This window comes from Protomyctophum bolini (genome assembly GCF_963924005.1).
Source record: "Protomyctophum bolini genome assembly, chromosome: 21".
Taxonomy (NCBI): Eukaryota; Metazoa; Chordata; class Actinopteri; order Myctophiformes; family Myctophidae; genus Protomyctophum; species Protomyctophum bolini.
In genome coordinates, this window is record NC_137882.1 from 28346597 (window position 1) to 28371537 (window position 24941).

The following is a 24941-nucleotide window of genomic DNA, read 5'->3' on the forward strand; positions in this document are numbered from 1 at the left end:
TATTGGCATGAATGTAATAACTACAGTATTGCCAAAGCATACAATGCAGCAAAAAATAAAATAAACAGAAACAAAAACAAACTTCATTACTCATGTGTATAACCTATGTACAGTGTTGTACTATACACTAACAAAAAACTAGACTTACACAAAAAAAATTCAGGTGACTAAAATGTGACTGAAACTAAATGAAAACTATATTCAAGAGACTATGAGATTTTGATTCCAAAAACAACACTGCTATACTAGTCTGTATGTGTCTTTACATGAGGGAGTGTGATCTTGTGCAAACTCAGTGCCATTGGGTATATTTGTGTGTGTGTGTGTAGTCCAATAATTAAATGGCGGAGATTGGACAAAATTGCTTTATCTTGTTTTTCCAACTGATTCTGACAGGAAATTAGGTCTACTAGCCAGGATAAAAAAAATCTAACCTGATCTGCTCACTGCTAATACGCTACGTTTGCCTTAATCCAAGATGATCCAAAATGTCATTATGCTTTACGTAGACAGTAGCATGTGACGTGTCAAACTCGGGGGTTTTCATGATTCTGAATCAGAATTTGGTCAGAATTTATTGAAGGGATAGCCCCTTGAGATGCAGCATCTCATTTTAGAGGGGGTCACGTATACAGCGACAAACATTACATACAGTACAGTGCAGTTACACAAATAGACAGTGCACAATAGACAATACAGACAATGTACAGATACAGTATAGCTTGCTCATCCTCTCCCACCCACTCCCGCCATCCCCCCAACTCTTTCTGGACAAGCATATTGAGACTAGTACAGTACAGTGACTTGAAACAGGGGTCAGAAGTAAACAGCAGTACGGGCAGTGTTAGTATAGCATGAACAGGTTGAACAGGTTGTTTTGAGGTGTGAATACAGGGAAGTCCTGAAGCGGCCGGGAGAGGTCACAGATCTGAGAGAAAGGGGAAGGTTGTTCCAGTCAAATGGGGCTTTGTAATCCATTCCAAGCATTAGTTTTGCATGAAAAACACGTGCTTCAAAAACCTCCATATAGCCGTCAGCACACACGTGATGAGGTCAGCACACTTGGCCACATTTTGGACAAGTGTCGTGTAAAAACGTCTGTGTCCAAAGAGCCTCTCTGTTTCAACGTTTTGTCTTTGAAATGTCTTTCTGTCGTTTTATTTTCCTGTTCTGGCCTCCCAGTGATTCATATCATATCTTTTATCTGGCAAAGATATGGCCTGTGAATGGCTGTTGCTGTCACAAATGTTACCATTGTGTGTCCTATTCTATCATACACTATACACACACAACATGCACGCATGGTTTCTCTCCCCTATCTATCTATCTATCTATCTATCTATCTATCTATCTATCTATCTATCCATCTATCCATCTATCCATCTATCCATCTATCTATCTATCTATCTATCTATCTATCTATCTATCTATCTATCTGTTATTCTCTCCCTCGATCCCTCCCCCCCCTCTCTGTCTCTCACTCTCTCTCTATCTCTCTCTCTCTCTCTCTCTCTCTCTCTCTCTCTCTCTCTCTCTCTCTCTCTCTCTCTCTCTCTCTCTCTCTCTCTCTCTCTCTCTCTGACAGCCACAACAACATCACACGAACGCGGACGTTCCAATCCATTGTCGCTGTCTCTTTGCTTTGTTGCAGTGTTAAGTAACACCCCCCTCCTCCCTCCTCCCCCCCCCCCCCCCTCCCCCCATCCTCCAGGTTTTGGTGTTCTGTGAGTTGAGCCGTCGTCATAATGCTGATGCACCTGTGTAGTATCAAGGTCAGTGTCTGCCCCCCCGAAAACCATCCATCCAATGTCCATCCATCCATCTTCAACCGCTTGTCCTTATAGTCAGGTAGCGGGGGGGGGGGGGGGGGGGGGGGTTGGGGTGCTCCAGACTTCCCCATCCAGAGCAACATTAGTGACTTCCTCCTGGGCGCTCCCGAGACGTTGGAAAAAAGTATGCAAATGTTTTTTACTTAAGTAAAAGTATCAATACTTGCAATGCAGAAATGCTCCGTTACTTGTAAGTATAAAAGTCCGGAATTCAAAATGTACTTGAGTAAAAAGTACCGAAGTATTGGCATCAAAATGTACTTAAAGGTAGGGTACACTTATACCTATACCTATTTCCGTTGGTTAAATATCTATATCTATATTGTGATAGTAATCATTGCTAATATAGCTCTTTAATAAACAGAAAATGCATTTTCAGAAACCGATACTGAAACTGGGATACCAATTTTATCCAATCAGGATAGAGAACGCAGTCAGGATACAGATTATACAGATTACACAAGTGGGATTGTAAGTGATGACACTATGGAAATTAAGCTTATAAATAGCTACTCTCTCCTGATTGCCTGACATTTTGTCACATACATGAAAATGTTTTTCTTTTTTTCTTTTAAAGAGAGACAGGGAGACCTCTGTTACTGAACAAACACTCCATAGCAATGACTACTGTCACAATATAGAGCTATTTAACACTGTTACTGAACAAACTATAGCAATGATTACTATCAGAATATAGTGACTTAACCATTTAACAAAAAAAACCTTTTGTTTTAACCAAAATATATCACTTTAAAGTAGCAAAAGTAGAAAGTACTCCCAATCTAGAATGTTCCATTAGAAGTTTTCAAATGTATATATATTTTTTGAAAATAGCTGATCTACAAGCTCACAATGCGTCACATCACAACAACGCATTGTGAGCTTGTAGATCGGCTCTTTTAAAATGGCTGAAACATGTCACTGGGGCTGAAGTGGTTACTGTATGCTTTGTAACAATAATCAAAGCAACTAGTAACTAAAGTTTTCAAACAACTGTAGGTGGAGTAAAAGTACAATGTTTGCCTCTGAGATGTAGTGGAGTAGAAGTAAACGTTTTGGAAATTGGAATCACTCGAGTAAAGTGCAAATACCTCAAAAGTGTACTCAAGTAAATGTACTATAGTTACTTTCCACTACTGCCCGAAACCACATTGTTTCACTCTGTTTCTCGTCATCACCCATCCATCCATCCATCCATGAACGCATGTCTGTTGCATTCATGTCGACTAAAACGTGGACTTATATGAGTCCAGGTTTTTAGTCCATAAAAAAACACTCATTGGGCTAAATTTGGCCATAGCTAATGCTTTGACATGTCACATGCTACTTAAAGCAAAAGGAAATCTGGGAAGTATTTGTCTTATATAGGATGTCAATGGTGGCCATATTGTACTGTTCCCCTCAGGCAATTCCAGGCAACTGTTTTTCTGTTATTCAGGATATATTGAAGATACAAAAAGTTTGAGGTTGATGCTGTATTTTCCATAGATTTCATGTGCTTGAGCTCTGTAACAGTCCACTGGACATAGAATAGTTCACATTGGAGGGATACTGGATAGTACTGCTCATCACTGCAGTATAGAATATAGTTCACATCTTCAAGGGATAGTACTCATCACTGCAGTATAGTTCACATCTTGGAGTTTTGCAGTTTTCTATGCAGACAGAGGCTTGCAGCAACACAAGCAGCAAACACTGCATTATATGTGGCAGTTTTCGGACATGCAGTGATATCCAAAGCGCTCCACTACAAAACAAAACTGCAACAACTAGATGAAGTGCCCCTCGGGGCACAGGTCTCCACCAGGGCAGGTCAATTGGATAATTTGAGGCATTTTGTTCCAAAAATGTGTTTTGCAAAAATCCACCTGTTGTTGGCGCTATAACAGGCCAAAGTGAAAAGGGTGGGATATATTCCTCAGTGTAGTAGGAAAGTCTACGAGCTTGTAGGTCTGCTATTTTAGAAAAATCGAAGAACGACTGACATATAGAAACATAGCTTTTTCAGAAAACTGACAGGATGTAGAAAACATTTTTTGAATCTGATCTCAATATGCTAGATGCAAAAAGGTGGGGAGGGGGAAAAACAAGACCAAATCCCTCTGCGTGCCACAGTAGCAGCAGTAGTAGTAGTAGTAGTTTTTGCCAGCATGCTCCGTGGGTGTCACCCCTCCCCCACAGCGCTAGCCTTAGAAGCTACTGCCTTGCCTGTCTGGCTGTCTTTCTGCATTACCCTGGTGCTACTACAGTTCCATGTGTGCATTCACGCATGCCTACTGTAAGTCTAAGACTCTGTGTTTGCTGTGTGTGAGTGGGTGGATGATTCCCTTACCAGTTGCAACAAATCAATGAATAAACTACTGTACGTTTGGACTACTGCAATTCACTCTTCACCTTAAATGCTCCAGTTTATTCAAAATGCTGCAGGCAGACTGCTAACCAGGAACAGTAGAAGGTGCCACATGACATCACCCCAGTCCTAGCCTCTGGAACAACATAGCCTATTTTCAGATAGGGGTCGATCGGCGGCCAATTACATATAGTTTTTGAGGGTCCTTCTTGACATGAAAAAACTTTGATAACCACTGACATAGTAGCCTCGGAAACCCAGACGTTTTTATTTCCAGGGAGAAAAAAAAAAAGTCTGGGGCCAAGTCCACTTCAATTCGGCATAGAGTAGCGCAAACATTGCTCACTCTCTGCTGACATATAGAAACATCACAATTTAGAAGACATATTTGTAGAATCTTTTTCCAGGTCTAAATGGGCTAGAACATGCATGCAAACTGATCTCGTGTGTGTGTCTGTCTGTGTGTGTGTGTGTCTGTGTGCGTGCGTGCGTGCGTGCGTGCGCTTTGCCTTGCGTGTGTATAGAACTTGTACCAGAACAGGTTGCTGGGCCTGGCGGCGATGGCCTCCCCGACGCGGAGCAGCCAGACGCGCGGCCGCTGCAAGGACGGCGGTGGCGGCGCGGGCGGCGGCGGCGGCCTGGGCTACAGCCCCGAGAGCTACGCGCTGAGCGGGCTGAACCGCGAGCCGCTGCTGCTGGCGCTGCCGCGCTCCACCAGCGACGCGGACCTGGTGTCGTCGGACAGCCGCTCCACGCTGGCCGCCAGCTCCTCGCGCTACGCCATCGGGCAGACGCGCGAGCTGCGCATCACCTGGGACATCAAGGAGGAGGTGGACGCCGGCGACTGGATCGGCATGTACCTCGTCGGTGAGTTTCCAGCCCGGAAGTTTATTTTATTTTATTTTTTTCTATGGAAAATGACATAGTCACCGAGTGGCACACTACGAGGTTGTAGATCTGCTATTTTTGAAAAAATCGTGAAAATATTTATTCCAGAAAACTGGAGGATTTAGAAGATTTATTTTTAATTTCGAGGTCAGGCCTAAATGGGTTAAACGAGGTTCTGTCGAGATATGTGACACAGTGACAGTGGTTCACCTCTCATCACCTTCCTCAGACGAGGTTCTGTAGAGATGTGTATGTGACTCAGTGACAGTGGGTCACCTCTCATCACCTCACCTTCCTCAGACGAGGTTCTGTAGAGATGTGTATGTGACTCAGTGACGGTGGTTCACCTCTCATCACCTTCCTTTAGACGAGGTTCTGTAGAGATGTGTATGTGACACAGTGACAGAGGTTCACCTCTCATCACCTCACCTTCCTCAGACGAGGTTCTGTAGAGATGTGTATGTGACTCAGTGACAGTGGTTCACCTCTCTTCTCTCTCTTCCTCAGACGAGGTTCTGTCGGAGAACTTCCTGGACTACAAGAACAGAGGAGTCAACGGCTCTCACCGGGGACAGATCGTCTGGAAGGTCGAGGCGGGCTCCTACTTTCGGACCGACTGTAAGCATACTCGCTATTTATCCTGATCGTCCTACTGTATCGCTTTTTGAACCTCACGCCATCTATAGACATAGACACAGAACTTTGACATGGAAAATGGTCAATTTCCAGTGGCGTGCACAGATAGACACTAGGCCCTTTTGACACTAGGCCCTTTTGGCAATGTGCCCTTTTGAAAAAACAAACACAAAAAAAACATTGTGACATTGATTAATTCTTGATAAAAAGCTCCTAATATATTATTTAGGCCCCAAAATCTATAAATATCACACTATTAAGGCAACCGGACGGTTCCACGCGCTGCACAAGGTGCAGGTGAGCACCTGCCCCTCTAAATGTCTGTGCACGCCACTGTCCATTTCATTGGGAGTTTTGTCCCCTCAGCCAACGTAGCATTAAACTAACTGCCCCTGTCCAATAGGATGGTTCTGTATACAGTGGGGAGTCTGGGGACCTTGTGTTTTTGTATTGTCTTGGTGTTATGTGCTGTGTTGTTTTTGATGTGGGTGTTTGAACAGATCTGTGAAGACAAATATTCTTCGGGACAATAAAGATTATTATTATTATTATAAGCTTGAAACGTGGCACAAAACGATACATTTTGAGCTTGTATAGGTCTTCTACTTTTGCTATTTGGCTGCTACATATGTGAGACCGCGACGGTGTAATTTTTTTAGATGTACGTATGCTGTTTGTACACAGATGCTAAGTTGGGTCTGTTATTTAGATAGAAAATATGTTTACCTGCAATGTTCTCCCTAACGGCTCAGGAACATCCTGCGCAGAACAAATCTGTGCACAGAGCGCACATGAACAACACCAGAGATCTATCTGTGTATTGTAATTGTAGTCGGGTTGCTAACCTTCCCAAGTGGTTTGATTCTGTTGCTTTACTTTGTCTATCCCCCGGTTTGCAATCGCCATTGCATCGTGTGCGCGCGTGCACACAGACACGCACGCACGCGGCCTACTACGTGCTTTACCGTTGCTCCAGCAGCTGCCGCTGGTTTCGTTCTGTCCGACACGATTACGTTGAACAGCGTGGCTGCGCCTGCTGCTACTTAAACTGTAAACACATATTGTGTCGCTGTCGCAAATGGAAAGTGACTGAAAAAGACCATGGTCCATGGATATAATTAAATACATGGTTCCCCTGTGCACAGCAGAGATAACGCTCTTACTCCTCCAGGTACGAACTAAAAAACTGACTGAAGCCGAAGTTCACAATTCACATTGTATTTGTTGTGTTGACATCTCTCCAGAGTTCTGCAGTCCCACAATGAAGGAGAGATAATCTCATCTAGACTCTCACTAGTCCACCTCCGTCTCTATAATGCCAGTCTAGCCTTAAAACCTATAACCTATTTTGCACTAAAGTAATATATTGAATAACAAACATATTATGTTTGTTATTCAATATGTTACTTTAGTGCAAAATATATAGGCTTTTCTAAACCAAGCCCTGTTGTTATAGTCTCTACAGTTTGACTCCTTTAATTGCACGCTAATTGTAGCATTAACCACAGCTCCGGGTGCCAGCACTTCTCTCCACTCTAAATACACTGTTTGCCCGCCCCTCCCCGCCCCATACAAATGCGCAGGGGGAAAAAAACACAGTTTTAGAACACAAACCAGCCCCTCACCTCTCGTCAGAAGCTTTAACATGGCGCCAGCATCGCGGGAAAAAGGCACAAATTGAATCCGAAATGTGGATGGCAGAAAATCCACCGAGGACAGAGATTTAAGGGTTATGAGAGTTAGAGAATCCACCTCTCCACTGCTCTCAACTGAAAGCCCAGAGCATGGCTTGATTGATTTCCGGTTTCGTCGTCGTAACGCGACGGCCTCGTCACCAGGTCCGCGACAAATCCGCTCTTTCTTTTTCATTTAGCATATTAAGCGTGGTGGAACCATGTATTCAATAATTTAAAGCCTCTCAAAGTGTTCATTTTAGCTCCCCCGCTCCATTCCTATATACCAGGGATGTCAAACTCAAATACACGGTGGGCCAAAATAAAGAAATTGGTACAAGTCGAGGGCCGGACTGTGTTTCAACACACGGGGCACCGCGGTCAGGAGGACGTCTCAGGCAAATAGCAAAAGAATAAATGCATTTAAAACTGAAAATGCATTATTATTATTAAGCTCAGTTTCCTGTTCTATGATCCTCACAAAGCAGGACTTGTAGTATTATAGTGGTCCTTGCAATAATATACCAGAGGGCCAGTTCTAATACTAATTAAATATCATCCCGTGGGGCCAAAGATAATTCATTCACGGGCCCTGATTTGGCCCCCGGGCCTTGAGTTTGACATATGCTATATACAAACCCCATGGTAACTTCTAACTCCATTTTAACCATGTTAGATTAATCGTAAATACCTGTCCTTTTTTTGGTGACTGATAGTATCCTTCTAATATGCGAGGGGGGCTGTGTTTTTTAATTTACTGTTTTCATTTATCTTTGTCTCCTGCGGGCTCGTCCTGGAGGAGGAGCCTCCCATGTTGTATTCTCCTCACTTTTTATTTATATTCTTTATTTACCCAGGGAGGTAGCTGAGCACAGGTGCTCATTTTCAGCAACGCCCTGCACATAGAAACACACACACACACACACACACACACACACACACACACACACACACACACACACACACACGCAGACACACACACACACACACACACGCAGACACACACATTAAAACCTGGGAGCTGTCCAGTACAACCACAGTCTTATACTCTTGGCCACTTCAGCGGTGTTGGGTGAGTGATGTAAATCACTTCCCCACCCAGATTTGTCCTGCCCGTCCGGGGAATCGAACCGGCAACCTTTCGGCAACAATGGTTCTCCTCTAACCCTTAGGCCACCGCTGCCCTCACTTTGCTTGCATTCGGGGGAAAAGGACAGGAAGGCAGAGAATACTGTGTTTGCAAGAATGGGACATTTGTCAAACGGTGCCATTGATGCATTTAGGGAGGTGAGTCGTAAATCGGCTAGGGGAATTGAGTAAGGATGGAAGGCACAGATAAGAGAAGTGGAAGAGAGAGAGAGAGAGAGGGTTACAGTGCATCGACCTTCCCACAAGCCATAACTCTCTGAATTCGACAAACGGCGAGTGTCTATCTGACATGCGTTTAAGAGATTTATTTTTCGTCGCAGTCCTTGAAGTTGAAAGGTCAGAACATTAGCCGTCAGTGGTGTACAGTATAACCAAGTAGATTTATTTACGTACTGTACTTAAGTGCAGCGACAATTATTTGAAACCTTTAGTTACTAGTGACTTTGTAGATTTCGATTATTCCTATAAACCATACCTTTCAGGCCTGTATACATTTTTGAAAATAGCCGATCTGCTATTTTCAAATAGTCCTTGAAAACGTGAAAAGGGACATTCTTTAAGTACAGAGTTGATACTATGTACTGAATTGTATAGGCTAATTGGAGCTAGCTATGAAATGTATTAGACATGCTATGAGGTCATGTTTTGTATTGTATTGTATTGTATTGTATTGTATTGTATTGTATTGTTGTGTTGTGTTGTGTTGTGTTGTGTTGTATGAATGGTGTACTGTATGTAATGACATGAAAACCATGTTGTTTTTGATGACATCTTTGAGACCCCCAGGAAGAGTAGCTGCTGTCATTTGAATAAGAGGGCAGATAAAGATCACGACTTGTTTATTCGAAGTAATTGGCATGTCTGGCCAGTTGACCACGGCAAGCTCCAGAACAACAATTCATTGCCTATTTGGCCGATAGGCAATGGATGCATGACAATGGGAATGGTGGGTGGGCGGGGCTACTGCAACACTCGCCCTGATACGTTCCCTCAGCGTAGGGACTGAGGGAACGTATCGGGGCTACTGCAACACTCGCACCGGTCGGGGGGGGGACAAATGACAGAAAGAAAATAATTAAATAACTGAAAAGTGGGCGGACATTTTGACCCTTCTGACCCCCTCCCCGGCTCTGTTTGACCAGAATGGAACAGAGCCTTCGTTGGTATCATTAACACTTACTCTGGTTGACCAGAATGGAACAGAGCCTTCGTTGGTATCATTGACATTGACTCTGTTTGACCAGAATGGAACAGAGCCTTCGTTGGTATCATTAACACTGACTCTGGTTGACCAGAATGGAACAGAGCCTTCGTTAGTATCATTAACACTGACTCTGGTTGACCAGAATGGAACAGAGCCTTCATTAGTATCATGAACACTGACTCTGTTTTACCAGAATGGAACAGAGCCTTCGTTGGTATCATTAACATTGACTCTGTTTGACCAGAATGGAACAGAGCCTTCGTTGGTATCATTAACACTGACTCTGGTTGACCAGAATGGAACAGAGCCTTCGTTAGTATCATTAACATTGACTCTGTTTGACCAGAATGGAACAGAGCCTTCATTAGTATCATGAACACTGACTCTGTTTTACCAGAATGGAACAGAGCCTTCATTAGTATCTTGAACACTGACTCTGTTTGACCAGAATGGAACAGAGCCTTCGTTAGTATCATTAACACTGACTCTGTTTGACAAGAATGCTATGAATGGCACTAAGTGTCACATGGACGGACCGCATCAGAAATGTGGACCTCTATGGGGACCTACCACGGGTCACGGACAAAGTCAGAGAGAGAGAAGGATGAGGCTGGCAGGGCACTGCGTCAGCCACCCAGAACTTGAGGCAAGTCAATTGACCCTATGGGAGCCGACCCAGGGCAAAGCCAGGAGGGGAAAGAAGCGTGCCACCTAATGTAGACGTGCTGCGGCGCGTCAGCTTGGCTAACAACACTGCAGAGCTCAAGAACCTGATGTTGGATATATAGGAAATTGTGGAGTGCAGCGATCCAGGAATCCCGAGTGGGTGTTGGCTAGACCTCACTCTCGCAGCAACTATGCTCACTGCATAGAGGCCATTACATTCATGTTTGTATATATGCTGAAGTGGGAGAGGTTTCTATGAAATGTGTGACTCATCTCATGCTGTCTAAAGCTCAGCAACAGCCTTGGGCGCTAACTGACTCATCTCCCTGATATTATATATCACAGCTGTCGGTGGGGCAGAGACCTTGTACAGTCATTTTTCATTGTTGTGTGTTTTTCCCATGCACTACTTTGTGGTATGACAGTGTAGCGCAAACATGCTTTTTACTCCACTGCATTTAGTTGAAAACGTCAGTTTAGAATTTGTATATTTTGATTGTTATTATTATTACAAAACATTAACCACTTCAAGGAAAACAATGCAAGGCACCAACCTGCACATCGGGATGCAATTAGGGGTTCAGAGTCTTGCAGACGAGGACACTTCGACACTAAACTCTGGACTGGCCACTCTACCTCTGAACCACCGCCGCCCCCTAAAATGGCATATCGACAGGCTCACAATGTGTCACATGGCGATGCATTGTGAGCTTGTACATCGGCTATTTTTAAATGATGTATTTATACATTTGAAAAGGTGTGAAATGGGACATTCTGCATAATGAGTACTTTCTACTTCATTTACACTGTTTAAAGATGGAGTGCCATGATTTTTTCCCCACCCTAAAACATGATCATCAGGTATTATTATAATATAAGGTGGAAGAACTTGTAAAAGTGTACAGTATTTGTTAAAATCATGCTTTATGTGGACACGCCCACCAGTTAATTAAGTATGCCTGGTTTGCCTGGTGGGTGGTGATGGGTGGTGATCCATCTGAACTGAAGCTCTAGTTGTATGATAAAGGTGGAGGGGTTAGGGCCGGGGAGGGGCTGATAGTGTGTTGTCACTATATTACTGTTTATTTCATTGGCCCGTTTGACTGTCAAGGGTTCAGCCTCCAGGAAGAAACCCTATAAATACAAAGTTAATACACCATTGCACATAAAAACGACTCCAGGGTGTCTAATGAAGTACTGTAACCTCATAGACACATGAAAAACTGGAAAAATACAAAAATTGTGGCACTCCATCTTTAAGTACAGTAAGTAAAAAGTGTGACTACTATTTCCACCACTATGAACTAATTAACTAAAAGCAACAGTTTTTGACATATATGGGCTCCATTTTCATCACCGCTAAACCCCTTATCCCTAAACTTATTGAAAAACAATGCAAAGAATTTTAGGGATAGGGATTTTCATCACCGCTAAGGTGACGGAAATGGAACTACAAGAATGCTCGTCCCCGGTCAAATCCGACCCGGAATGGTTGCGACCAGGTATTCCTAAACATAACCTCAGTAAAGTAAAACTATGCCCTAAACCTAACCTTATTCCTAAACGTAACCTCGGTTAAGGTATGCCTAAACTTAACCTTATATATTCCTATAACCTCAGTAAAACTATGCCTAAACCTAACCTTATTCCTAAAGGTAACCTCAGTAAAACTACACCTAATCCTAACCTTATTCCTAAATGTAACCTCAGTAAAACTACATCTAAACCTAACCTTATTCCTAAACGTAACCTCAGTAAAACTATGTCTAAACCTAACCTTACTCCTAAACGTAACCTCAGTAAAACTATGTCTACTCTAAACCTAACCTTATTCCTAAACGTAACCTCAGTAAAACTACACCTAAACCTAACCTTATTCCTAAACGTAACCTCAGTAAAACTATGCCAATAACCTTACACGTATTCTCCACCCGAGAGAGAGAGAGAGAGATATTGTGGTCGCAAAATGGGACATCCATCGAACTGTGCCATTGCTCCGTTTAGGGAGGTGAATTGGGAATTGGCTACAGGGAATTGAGTAAGGATGCAAGGTACAGATTGAGAGAGAGATAGAGAGAGATAGAGAAAGAGGGTGAGAGAGAGAGGGGAGGTTACAGCACATCGATTTCCCCCTCCAGCCATACATCTCAGCAACGAGGCTGACAACCAGCTGAGTGTCTATCTGACTTGTCATCTACGCTATCTGTGTAAGCGCTGTGGTAGAAAGTAACCAAGTACATTTCTTTTAAATTTACCGTTGCAACTCCAAACCCCATATGGTTGGCCCGGAGTCCCTCAGGGTTCTGTACTAGTGTATGTAGTGTTTTCTCTTATTGCGGGGGGAAAGTCCCCGTTTGCAATGAGAACTGCAGAATATCACTCCCAGTCTTCCGACCTGCTCACCTCTTCAGACTCCACCTTACATTGCCTGGCGGCGTCACCAGGCTTTCCACCTCGGAGCAAAGTCTGGTCTGTGTTACTACATCGCTGTGTGATCAGGTCTGGAGCGGATGATATCGTTAGGTCATGTTGTAGTCACTCATTTGTAGTCATCGGGCAAGAAACCGCACAACCGGAATTAGAGCTATACAGTACCCCGCGATCCTAATTTTAGGGCCTACCCAATAAAATAGAATTTCCCTGTGGGATTACAAATGTAACTCACATTTATACAATTTTTAACCCATTTGGCCCTAGCGCACCACTCGGTGGCGCGCTATGAGCTTGTAGATCTGCTATTTTTCAATAGCTAAAGTATAACATAATGATTAGTTAAGAATGGGTTAAAAATCAGCAAAACTACACCACATCAAATCTTTTATTGGGTAGACCCTAACATTTTGACTGCAGGAAATATCTTGGGTACTTCTGATTCCGCCTTGTGGTTTCCTGCCTGATGACTTCAAAAACAGTGACTACAACATGACCTAAATTACCATCCGCTCCCGAAACCCATAAACTCCATAAACACCGAAAAAGGAATGCAAGGCACCAACCTGCACATCGGGAGCAATTATGGGGTTCAGAGTCTTGCTCAAGGACACTTCGACACTAACTCTGGGGGAGCCCACAGGGTTCGAACTGGCAACCGTGCGGTTCCCACCCGAACACTCTACCCCTGAGCCACCGTTTGATGTATTGCCACGTGTTGTCCTTGCTTACTGTAAGTCGCTCTGGATTTAATAGCGTCTGCGTTGTGGGGGTCCCGGTGGAAAAGTGATGCATGTGCATATACTCTCTATATTATGCATATTATAATTCACCCTTTGTCAAGTCCCGCCCGTGGTTGTGCCCCTATTCGCACCCATTGGGTCGAACCGTTTTCGTGGTTCGACCGTTTTGTTTTCTCTCCTCCATCCACTACCATTGAAATAACATGTTTTTCAGTTGCTTCGTATTGATATTCTGTGAGTTCAATTCTTATTTTAATCTTAGTGTCAGTATAAAAGGAACATCACGTTCAGCATGGTGAGTGGGCAATATCAGTCAATATCAATGGGTTTTTTTAGGTTTTTTTCAAAAATGATGTTTTAGCAAATTCAGAAAGAGCCTGCTGGGTAGTCAGTCAGGGACCAATCAGAAGGCTGACAATTAATGGTGAATTGTTTTCCTGTGTCTCCTCTCCTCTCCTCTCCTCTCCTCTCCTCTCCTCTCCTCTCCTCTCCTCTCCTCTCCTCTCCTCTCCTCTCCAGCGGAGACCAAGGTCTGCTTCCGGTACTACCACGGTGTGAGCGGAGCGCTGAGAGCCACCACGCCCACTGTGACCGTCAACTACACCTGTGCGCCTGTGAGTCTCTCTCTCTCTCACACACACACACGCACGTGCGCACACGCACACACTTCGCAGCGCATTGTGAGCTTGTAGATTGGCTATTTTCAAATGGCCAAAATGTGTAATGGCTGAAGTGGGTAATGTATGTTTTGTAATGATAATCTAAATCTACAAAGTAACTATAGTAACAAAAAGTTTTCCAATAATTGTCGTGGAGTAAAAGTACAATAATTGCCTCTGAGATGTATAGCGTAGAAGTGAAAGTATTGAAAATGGGAAATAGTCAGGTAAAATGAGCGTCGCGCCTGTCACAGACATGCAGCGCAAAGCAAATTCAGTCAGGAAAACTCAGTGCAGTTGCTGCCGGCCGTTCATTGGGCCACCTCAGCATCACGTTCACATTAACATGATTCCCTTCATCCATAATCACACACTCATTCCATCTTCATATAACGGCTATTTAAACCGGACGTTAGAACTGCTCATCCTGCTCGCTTGCTGCTGAACTCACTGATTCCGCTGCGCTGCTGTATGCTAAACCTTTGCTGCTCACCCTCCTCCACCTCAGCTACCACCTGTCGTTTTGGATCTGTCGTTTAGGTACGGGGGGATTCGGAGTCCCTATGTATGTTTGGAACTGATATGCGCTTGATCGGAGTACCTAAAAAGCAGATCCAATTCATCGCCAAACCATATATATATATTGCTCATTTTATGGGGTGCATACTTAGTTTAGACTAGTCATCGGTTAGACATGGGTTAAGGTTAGGTTTAGGTGTGCTGCCCCGTGGGAGGTTATAGGTTTAGGTTTCTGGTTTAAGGACTTTATCAGTGTTTTGTACCATACTATTGTATGAGTACAGAACAAAGAATGTTTGCTTTCGCCATCTTTGTTGAAGAAGAGTCTGCATGGCAATTAAGATTTAGTCTTATACTAGAAGTACTAAAAGTTTCTCAATCTTATATTTAGATTTAGTCTGGCTTAATCTAGTCACCTCAGAGGTAGGTGCCTGGAGGTCAAGTGAGGGTTTGAGATAAGTTGTATAGTTGTAGGACTAATGACTGGTCTAACCAATGACTCGTCTAAACTAAGTACTGTCTAAACTACAGTAAGTACTGCCCCCCATTTTATATTCAATAAACATATATTCCATCCATTCATGAGCCGTCCTGACCGAAGTACAAATACCTCAAAATAGTACTACCAATCGTACGAGCACAGCACTTGAGTAATGTATACTTAGTTGCTTACAGCACTATTTGACTATTTACTGGCTCGGAGATGGATGGAGAGCGGTCAGAGCGGTCAGAGAGAGCAGGACACTGGAGAGAGAGAGAGAGAGCAGGGTCAGGAGGAGCGCGGATCAGAGAGTGCTTCGGCGTTTAATTACACATGCAGGGCTGCTCCGTTTGGAATCTCATTCATTCACGGTGCACGTCACACAGGGAGGTGATTTATATACGTTGGTGTTTTAACCCATTTTGGGCTGGCGGGAACCCCTTTTGGTGTTTTAAGCATTATGTAATACTTTAGCTATTGAAAGCTAAAGATCTACAAGCTCATAGTGCGGCACCGAGTGCTGCTCTATGAGCTTGTAGGTCTGCTATTTTTGAAAGATCGTGAAAATGTGGCGCAGATCTTTGAATATATTCTTTCCCAAGTGAACGCTTTTAACTCAAGTCTTTGCTTCTGGAGGGGTCCCTGCTGGAACAACATATTTTGAGATGGGTGTTGGAGGCCAAATAGATATAATTCTAGGGGTCCTTGACATGAAATGGTTTGAGAACCACTGACATAGAAACAGAGGTTTATCAGAAAACTGTCGTGATTTCGACGACATTTGTAGAATCGGCGTCAGGTCTAAATGGATTAAGCATTATTTTAAACGTTAGCTGTTGAAAAATAGCAGATCTACAAGCTGTTCTAAAACTGTTTTAGAATCAGCCTCAGGTCTAAATGGGTTACTTTATCTATGCAATGAATTGAAATGTTTATTTCGTGTTAAAATGCACAACATTATTATTCAAATGTAATATGTCTCAATTAGGAATGTCCCTTGCGCCCTATCCAATTCCGATCATTTGTATCTGATACAGATTCTTTCCTGATCTGATATTTATATTATTTTAGAGAACACTTAGTACAATATTCAAAATCACAGACAATAATATGTTCCCAATCCGATTCCCATCATTTGAAAATGACGTGATTCGGCCCCCCCCATGATCGGATAGGGACAACCCTATATATTCTCAATCATCTCGACAACAAATTCGACACACGCGTTCCACACCCCCGCAGGGAGTGCAGTGCCCGGTCTCTAGTCGGTCGGTCGGACCCACGGTTGTCCAGAACCGTCAAAAAGGCCTCTGCTCCGGGCTCTGGATATAGGTGCCCCAACGGGGCATTGCATAGCCAGGTGGGGGCATGGATTTCCAACTTCCATCGTTACCGACTCGGTGCTCTACAGCCGGGCACCAGTCTAGTGTCTTTGGGCTTGCTAAATTGTGCAGTAACATCTTTTGGTCCCGTATAGTGGGGTAAACGGACAGGAAGAGCAGGCGGGGGGGGGGGGGGGGGGGGGGAATGCTACAGGGAAAAGAAAGAGAGGTGGTCTGCTTAATGGATGCTTTCCATTTAAAAGCCTTTCAGACAAAGACACGGCAATCTCTCCATCTCTGTGAAACTGTGTACAGTATGTTTGCTTGATCGCTTTTCACAAAAGCACACAGACATTAGACTTTATGACCTGAAAGCCAAACGCCACCGTTACAAAGCACGGAAATGTATCCACACGGGAGTAATAGTAGATCACATTTCCTCTGGGTTTAAAACATATACTTTTCTATCCTTGCATCCTTACCCAGAACATGTTTTCACTCTCAGAGTTCACTTATAGGTTAATCACTTTCAACCCATTCCATCCATATTTTGGGCACAACGGGCATAAAAGCTTTCCAACATTTTCCCCAAATGTCCCACAATCTTATAGGGTTTTTAAGTGGTTAAACAGTAAACACTGTAGAACTAAATTCAGTAGCATATATATATGTTTGTCCGTGATCAGATGATATTAACCAATTTTGGTTCGAGGTCGATAAAAAAAAAAAAGGCTTCTAAATCCTAAAATCTTTCTGAAAAACCTATGTTTCTATGTCAGTGGTGCTCAAACTTTTTCATGTCAAGGATCCCCAGAATTATCTCTATTGGGCCACGGACCCCCCCCCCCCCCCCCCATCTCAAAATATGTAGTTCCAGGGACCCAATAATTTTGGGTCAAATAAGCAAATATTTTTGTTAAAAATGTTCGCTCTGAAATATATATTCAATGATTTGCGCCAGATTTTAACGACTTTTCAAAAGCTAAATTATAACATAATGTTTAAAACACCAAAAGTGGTTCCCACATTTTTCCCACATTTTTAAAAAGGAGCCATTTGACTGCCATCTCTAGCGGTTTGTGTATAATGCATGCTGTTTGACCAGGGAATGCCATGACCAGAGGATGTGGTCTTGGAGTCACAACCGCGCATGCAGTGCTCATTTGTGTATTTAATAGCGTTTTCTTTACAGTGTAGTTGTGTGGTGTACATTGAGGCTGTGGGCTCGTTTACAAATGTGGAGTGCATTTAATTCAGTGGCTTTGGGTAAACCATGTACAGTACTGCAGCTCCGCTGCATGTGGAAACGCTGCCTGTTCCTTTGAACTTTGAGTCCTCGTCTGCTTTCTTCTTGCTCACCTTCAAAGGGAGTTCTTTTTTTTTAACAACCTCCATCACGGCTTCCAACTCTAGAAGGAGCTTTGAGCTCTGTTGCGTTTTCAACCTGCGAAAACGCCTCTAAACGGAGTGGACGCCTGCATTTATTTTGCAGTTTTTTTTCTATGGAAACCGTTCTCGTGTAAAGGGGTTCCTATGTTGAGGAAGGTGGGCACGTACTCTGGCACTTTGTAAGTCAATGTGTGTGCGTGCGTGTGCGTGCGTGTGCGTGTGCGTGTGCGTGTGCGTGTGCGTGTGCGTGTGTGTGTGTGTGTGTGTGGGTCAGGAAAACTTATGGAGATGAGCCTTAACCAGAATCGTTTGTTGTTGTGTAATTGTGTGTTTGTGTAATGCCAACTAAAGTCAGTGAATAAATGGGGCTGGCAGGCAGGGATGCCAAAACAAAGAGAGTGCCGCTCTCTGGGTCTTTTCCTTTAACACTCCATGCCAGTGGGGTGAATATAAATGACAGTTGCCGTAGGAACAAGCCTCTCCCCAAATCTAGCCTGGATCCGATTCATTTTGAGCAGTGTTGGGTAACGTTACTTCCTAAAGTTAGTTTACTTTACAGGGTGCAGGGGCTCGCAACTGGCGGGAACCCCTTTTGGTGTTAGCATCATGTTAGGTCTGCTATTTTTGAAAAATCGAAGAACCACTGACATAGAAACATAGATTCTTCAGAAAACTGTCAGGATGTAGAAGACATTTTTAGAATCTGATCTCAGGTCAAAATGGTCAAAATAAAAAAAAAGTCTTCTGAAAGAATATATATTCAAAGATTTGTGCCTCATTTTCACGATATTTCAAAAATAGCAGACCTACAAGCTCGTAGGGCGCCACTCGGTGCTTAGTTAAAACACCAAAAGGGGTTCCCGTCCAGAATGGGTTAAGATGTCCAAACTTTATTTTGCCTGTCGCTAAATAAAATTTGGAGCATCTTAAAGTGGGTTGCGAGTCCCTTCTTCTTTTTTTACACGTTTTTTTATTTCCAGGGAGAAAAAAAAAAGTCTGGGACCGAGTCCACTTCAATTCGGCATAGAGTAGCGCAAACTGCTGATTTCTGATTGTCTGCACCTTTGTTAAGTTGACGCACACATACACACACACACACACACACACACACACACACACACACACACACACACACTGCTCTCTCTCTGTCGCTCTAATTAATTAGTCTCATGTCGCGCAGCTGCGTCTAGATTCTCAGTTGCGGCCCTAGGCTACACTGGCCAGAAGTGATGACCTATTGAATCCTGTGTAATTAACAATCATTATCCAATCACCACAGACCTCAAAGCATAATGGGTCAATGATTTTCGTATAGCATCTGTGGCCGCGACGGTGTCGCTGCTTACAGCAGCCTTGCGTGTCTCCGTTGACAGAGCTCATTCATTAAAGAGACGGCACAAATTGATTGAAACTATGGGTCTTGTAACGCCATGCTTTTTCGAAAAGGTAACTAGGTAACGGATTACTCTAATTGCAGACTTGTTGGGTTACTCCGTTACCCAAATAAGTATTCTCGTTATGTAACACCGTTATTTATAACGCTGTTACAACAAACACTGATTTTGATATAACAATGAATTTGAATGACAAATCACAGGTTGAATGGAAAGAGATGTTTCCCATGCTGCGTGAGGTAACGGGTCGAATGTAGTCGTGCAAACACTTTTCAAGTGTCTCCCCCCCCCCCCCCCCCCCCCAACTAGCCAAAGAGGTACTGGTACACCCGATACTCGGTGTCGTAAAGTAACTAAGTACGTTTACTTAACCACTGCAGGCCATTTCGACCATTTGAAAATAGCCGATCTGCACTTTTTAAGTCAATCAGGCTGCAGCCGGCTGTGAGCCACTCTGCACTACATCTGTATTACACACACTGTATAGTCCACCTGGAATACAAGCTTCTCTCGAGCCAGAAAGTGGAACCACCACCAGCACCACCACCACCTGCCCAAGGGCAATATCATCAAGCACCTGGTCTCTGGCCAAGGCTATACTCTGCAGAATACCGACCGACCGACCGACCTGCATGTGTCCTTTATTATGACTTTAAAACTGCTTTGACTGCACATCCGTTTCCTTGCATGGCCTCTATATCCCCCCCTCCTATATGTCCTTGAGGGGGTTCCCAGGTGGTCCCCAGCTAAACGATGGAGAGTTATACATTACTGTTAAACATTACTTAAGCATTACTTCATTTACAAGAAGTCTATACTCAATGACGGACGTTCCTATCCTGCCACGACGTTATGCTGCGTTCACGCGGCAGGCGCGGAGCCAGGAATTATTTTTGGGTATAAGGCATAGCCAACACGAGGTATAGGCAGGCCAGGCACCCGGCCGCAACGCCAACCCCCCGTCCGTCCCCCAAAACCAGGGACGGACCTGGCGAGTGGGCCTGGTGTGATTGTTGCCAGGTCCTCGCGTCTAAAATAAGTTTGCCATGGCATGGACAAACTTTTGTCTTTCTCCGGTGCTATTGCTGTGTCTCTGCTCTGCTTTCTCAAACAATGAAATGAAGAATGAGGTCGGGACGTATGTGTGGTGTGTGTGTGGTGTGTGTGTGTGTGTGTGTGTGTGTGTGTGGGGGGGGGGGGGTACAACACTTTTTGCTTTGTTTTTCTTCTTATAAATTATTTGATCGGCCCAGAACATTTTGTAGTTGGCGAAGTTTGCCAACTACGAACATGTACGTAGTTGGAAAACTTCGCACCTGCCGGGGGGGGGGGGGGGGTCCGAATATGTTTGCAGGTGTCAGGATAAGAATTACAGTAAGTATAGTACTCAAGTAAATGTACTTACACGTGTTACTTTACACCAGTGTGAGGTGGAGGAGAGCGCAGCGGTGCTGCTCCTGACCAGCGCTGTAAGGCGATTAGGTTTCAACCGGTCGCTCGCTGTCCAATTTTATGCTGCTGCATGTGGCCCCTGGAAAGTGGAAAAATGCTGATGGGCCCTGAACCTGATCTGTGCCTTTTTTTTTTACCGGGACACAATGGTTTAAAAATAACCCCCGTGACCCGAGTGTGAGCGAGGGGGAGAGAGAGAGAGAGAGAGAGAGAGAGAGAGAGAAAATATAGGTAGGAGAGGAGAGGAGTGTCACTTAAGCTCTGAGATTACACGGGAGAAGATAGAGGATCGGAGCAGAGGTGCGACCGGTAAATGGCACATTTATATTGTGCTTTTTTTTACCCAAAACGATTCAGATTCAGACACATTCACGCACCTGATGGCGGAGGAAACCATGCAAGGCACCACCAACCTGCACATCGGGAGCAATTAGGGCTTCAGAGTCTTCTTGCTCAAGGACACTAACTCTGGGGGAGCCCACGCAGGGATCGAACCGGGAACCCTTGCGGTTCCCATCTGGGCCACTCTACCCCTGAGTCACTGCCGCCCCGATTGGAAGATCCATCCACAGGAACACAGCCGTCTTTGGTTATTGTTTGTCAACTGAGAGAGAACGACGCAAGAGATTAAGCAGGACGGATACCCTGGCCGTGTCCGTGTGTGTCCGCGTGCGCACGTGTGTGTCCGTGTTTGTGTGTCTGTGTGTGCGCACGTGTGCGTCCGTGTTTGTGTGTCTGTGTGTGCGCGTGATGGACGGCGTGTGTCTTCAACTGGGGCTGTTGTCCCCCCGTAGTCCAGAGAGGAGAAGCAAGAGGACACTGCTCAGCTGGATAGCCTGGGTAAACTCTCTCATGTTTTGTTTTATTTTTTTAAATCCTGAAAACTCAACGTCAGCGAGAAATATAGGCAGTGCTAGTCTCGCGTAAAGCAATACTAATATCACTGCGTGGATATTGGTATTGTCCCTCTCAGTATTAGATTTGTCCCCATGTCCCGCCCCATATTTGCATACTGAGCCCTGGTTGGTTATAGCCTAGGGTTTCAGACGAATCTGGTTGGCTCGTCACCACTTCGGCCGTGAAGTCCTCCCACAATTGAGAGGGGCCAGAATTAATCTGCCTGGGGCAATAAGGCATTGAGAGGGGTCAGACTTAATATGCCTGGGGCAGTGCAGTGTTGTGAAATGTAGATGGATCAATCAGTGGATTGACGAGGCAATGGGAGTTGAGAGAATAGTGGTGTTGGTGATGGTTTAACACATTTGTTGTTAATGACGGGTATATTCCTGTAAATTAATTACGCAGGGTGCTCCTGATGAGTAGGCTCGTCTTAAGGCGCTTGACATCGCTATAAGAAAGCCTCGCTGTGTTTCATTTTGCACACTCTTTTCTCTGAAACTATATGGCGCTTTGAACAGATCGGCGATATTCGGAGGAATATATTATAACACAATCACAATTATCCGGTGATCGCCATTGGAACGTCGCTGTTTTTCTGGAGTAAGGATGGGCATTGTCTTAGTTCGCTAGCATTGGCGCTATCACTGTCAGCATCCAACAGTAAAAACTCTGGCAACAGTTTTAAAGGTTTACCATACAGCACGTAGCTTGGAGAGTTAGTTCTCACATGTCATGGCTGTCGTGGCGATCAGCTGACCATTAAGGTGGGGTATTTAAGCTCACCCAAGGCTGCTATCTTTCTGCATTCCTTCTGTTGCGTTCCAGGTTGTCGTTATGAGCTCTTTGCGCCCGCCACCACCCCAGCACCACCGGTGCGTGGGCTCTGCTATTAGTTCTGTTTGCTCCCACCGCCACCCCTCTAGCACCACTGGTGGACTCATGCTATTTCTGTTCCCCTTTGGGGGTTGTTATTGTATATCTCTCTCCCTGCTCTTAATGGTTAACGATGGTTGTATAATTCTGCTGAGCAGGGAGAAAAATAAATGTATAGCAGAGCCGAACGCCAAGATTAAATATTACATGCACACTCATTCCATAATAAATATTGGTTAAATCTCTTCGTGAGTTAACTGACTGAAATCTTTATATAAAGCAACAGTGGAGATTTTCTTTAGAAGTTCATGCATATATTTCTTTTGCTTATTTTTGAGTTTGAATCCTGAAAAGTAACCGTTTTGTACATGTGAGGTTTACACTTGACATAATAGAACCGTAGAACAGTTGTCTCGTCCTACACTTCATGGCTGCTTCCAAGTGGAGATAATTACATTCATCATCTCATACTGAGCAATTAGCCATCACATAAACACACACGCACGCACGCATACACACACACACACACACACACACACACACACACACACACACACACACACACACACACACACACACACACACACACACACACACTCACACTCTACTATCTTGCTGGTGGGTGTGTTAGGCTTTCCCACTGTTGGCGCCGGCAGTGAACAACTGCATTGCAGGCAACAAGGTGCAATGTGTTTATTTGAATGCGTGCAGAGTTGTGGATGGCTGCTGGCATGAGATTGCAAGCAGTGAGATGCATCTGCTCGGAACATCTGTACAGTATCTCACATGTCTTACAGTATGTATGTATGTATTTATGTCTTGTGAAAATCTGTACAGTATCTCTCGCTTGTCTTACAGTATGTACTGTACTGTATGTCTTGTGAAAATCTGTACAGTATCTCACTTGTCTTCACCTGGCTTTATTGACAGAAGAGGGAGCAGCAGCCTCTCCAACGTTTGCTTTTTCTCGAGACAGACACCACAACACTTTTACTACTTAAATCAAGTCATCTTTGACTGATGGTGTTTTTCACTAACCCTTTTGAAGAATCACCTGGTCCACACACGTACGGGTGCCTTAAAATAGCGTGCACGAGTGTCCTGTAGTGTCGGAAGATAGTCCTTGATCAATGGAACGAAGAAAAGAAAGTTGGAAAAACAGGCGATCGTATAATTGCGATGCGTCGTCTCATAGCATTCCATTATGTGGGGATGTTCCATTGGCACCCACAGGCGGGGGGGTCCCCATCTGTGGGGGGGCCCAGTCCTGTTTAGCAGGGAAAGATCGACTCAATCAAACATCTGCAGGAAACTCGGGTTTAGCTGTCTAAGGGCTCCATTTTCGTCACCGCTAAACCCCTTATCCCTAAACTTTCATTGCCTTTTTTTTACTATTTTGCTAAACATTTTTGAATAGTTAAAATGGCCAGTCTACGAGCTCACAATGTGTCAATGTATAGATTGGCTAGTTGAACTATTCAAAAATGTTTTCTGACAGGAAGCATCTCGTTTGGAATATAAAGGCTTTTTAGAGAGACTTTAGATGTGACAGCGTGAGTAGGCAGTAGGGTAGGCCTACCTCGCGGTTATTTTGGGAGGCGGGGGCTTTTCAGAGTAAAATCTGCCTCATCTGCTGGTACTCTAGCTGGTACTGGTAAGTGTTCCCCGGCAAAAAAAAGTGTTTTAATTTGGTGATGGTAAGACATAACAACTGCTGTGTCTGCCCCTGTCAGTTAGAGCTTTGTTAAGGACAGTCACACAACAACAGATGGCTGCGGTCCACAAAGTGAGCTGTGCTCACAGCCATTATTTTGGCTCAGCCTCGCCGTCTGATATGTTGTCAACATCACGGCCATTTGATGCAGCGCTAAGAGGGAGGTTGCCATGGGACCATAATAATCTATCCAAATGCACTTCCCCGTCGCGAACACAAAATGTGGAAAGTGACTTTGTGAAGTCCTGGGAAATTGAGATGAAGTTGTGTGATGTACAGTCACTTAAGTACAGTTTTATTTGTATTTGTGTGTGTGTGTGTGTGTGTGTGTGTGTGTGTGTGTGTGTGTGTGTGTGTGTGTGTGTGTGTGTGTGCGCGCGCGTGTGCGTGTGTGTGCCGGAGTATTTCCAATTTGAAAAGTGTACTTTACTACACTTCAGAGGCAAATATTTGTGCTTCCACTACTAGTATTTGAAACCTTTAATTTGCTAGTTGCTTTACATTGAGTTTTACTACTCGTCTGTATGATGTTTTTGCGTAGTATTGTATATTGGTCTATCATTAAATGTTTTCAATGAATTGAGTGTACAAATGGACCACAATGGAAACAAGCCGATGAATCCTGTTTAGCAGACCTTGTATTGTGCTGTACTTTGTACTGTACTTCCCT

General features: G+C 44.1%; 1 protein-coding gene across 1 annotated transcript in view; it reads left to right on the forward strand.

Moving 5' to 3' along the window:
* Nucleotides 1–1745: 1745 nt before the first annotated feature.
* The window catches only part of LOC308336462 (E3 ubiquitin-protein ligase HECW1-like), a gene marked incomplete at both ends in the record, with an annotated part of 61039 nt that continues 37843 nt past the window's right edge, over nucleotides 1746–24941 (forward strand). The window contains 4 exons of the mRNA XM_080793827.1: nucleotides 1746–1772; nucleotides 4704–5046; nucleotides 5575–5685; nucleotides 14088–14182. Coding sequence (XP_080649953.1) covers nucleotides 1746–1772; nucleotides 4704–5046; nucleotides 5575–5685; nucleotides 14088–14182 — 576 coding nt within the window. The remainder of the gene's footprint in view (nucleotides 1773–4703; nucleotides 5047–5574; nucleotides 5686–14087; nucleotides 14183–24941) is intronic.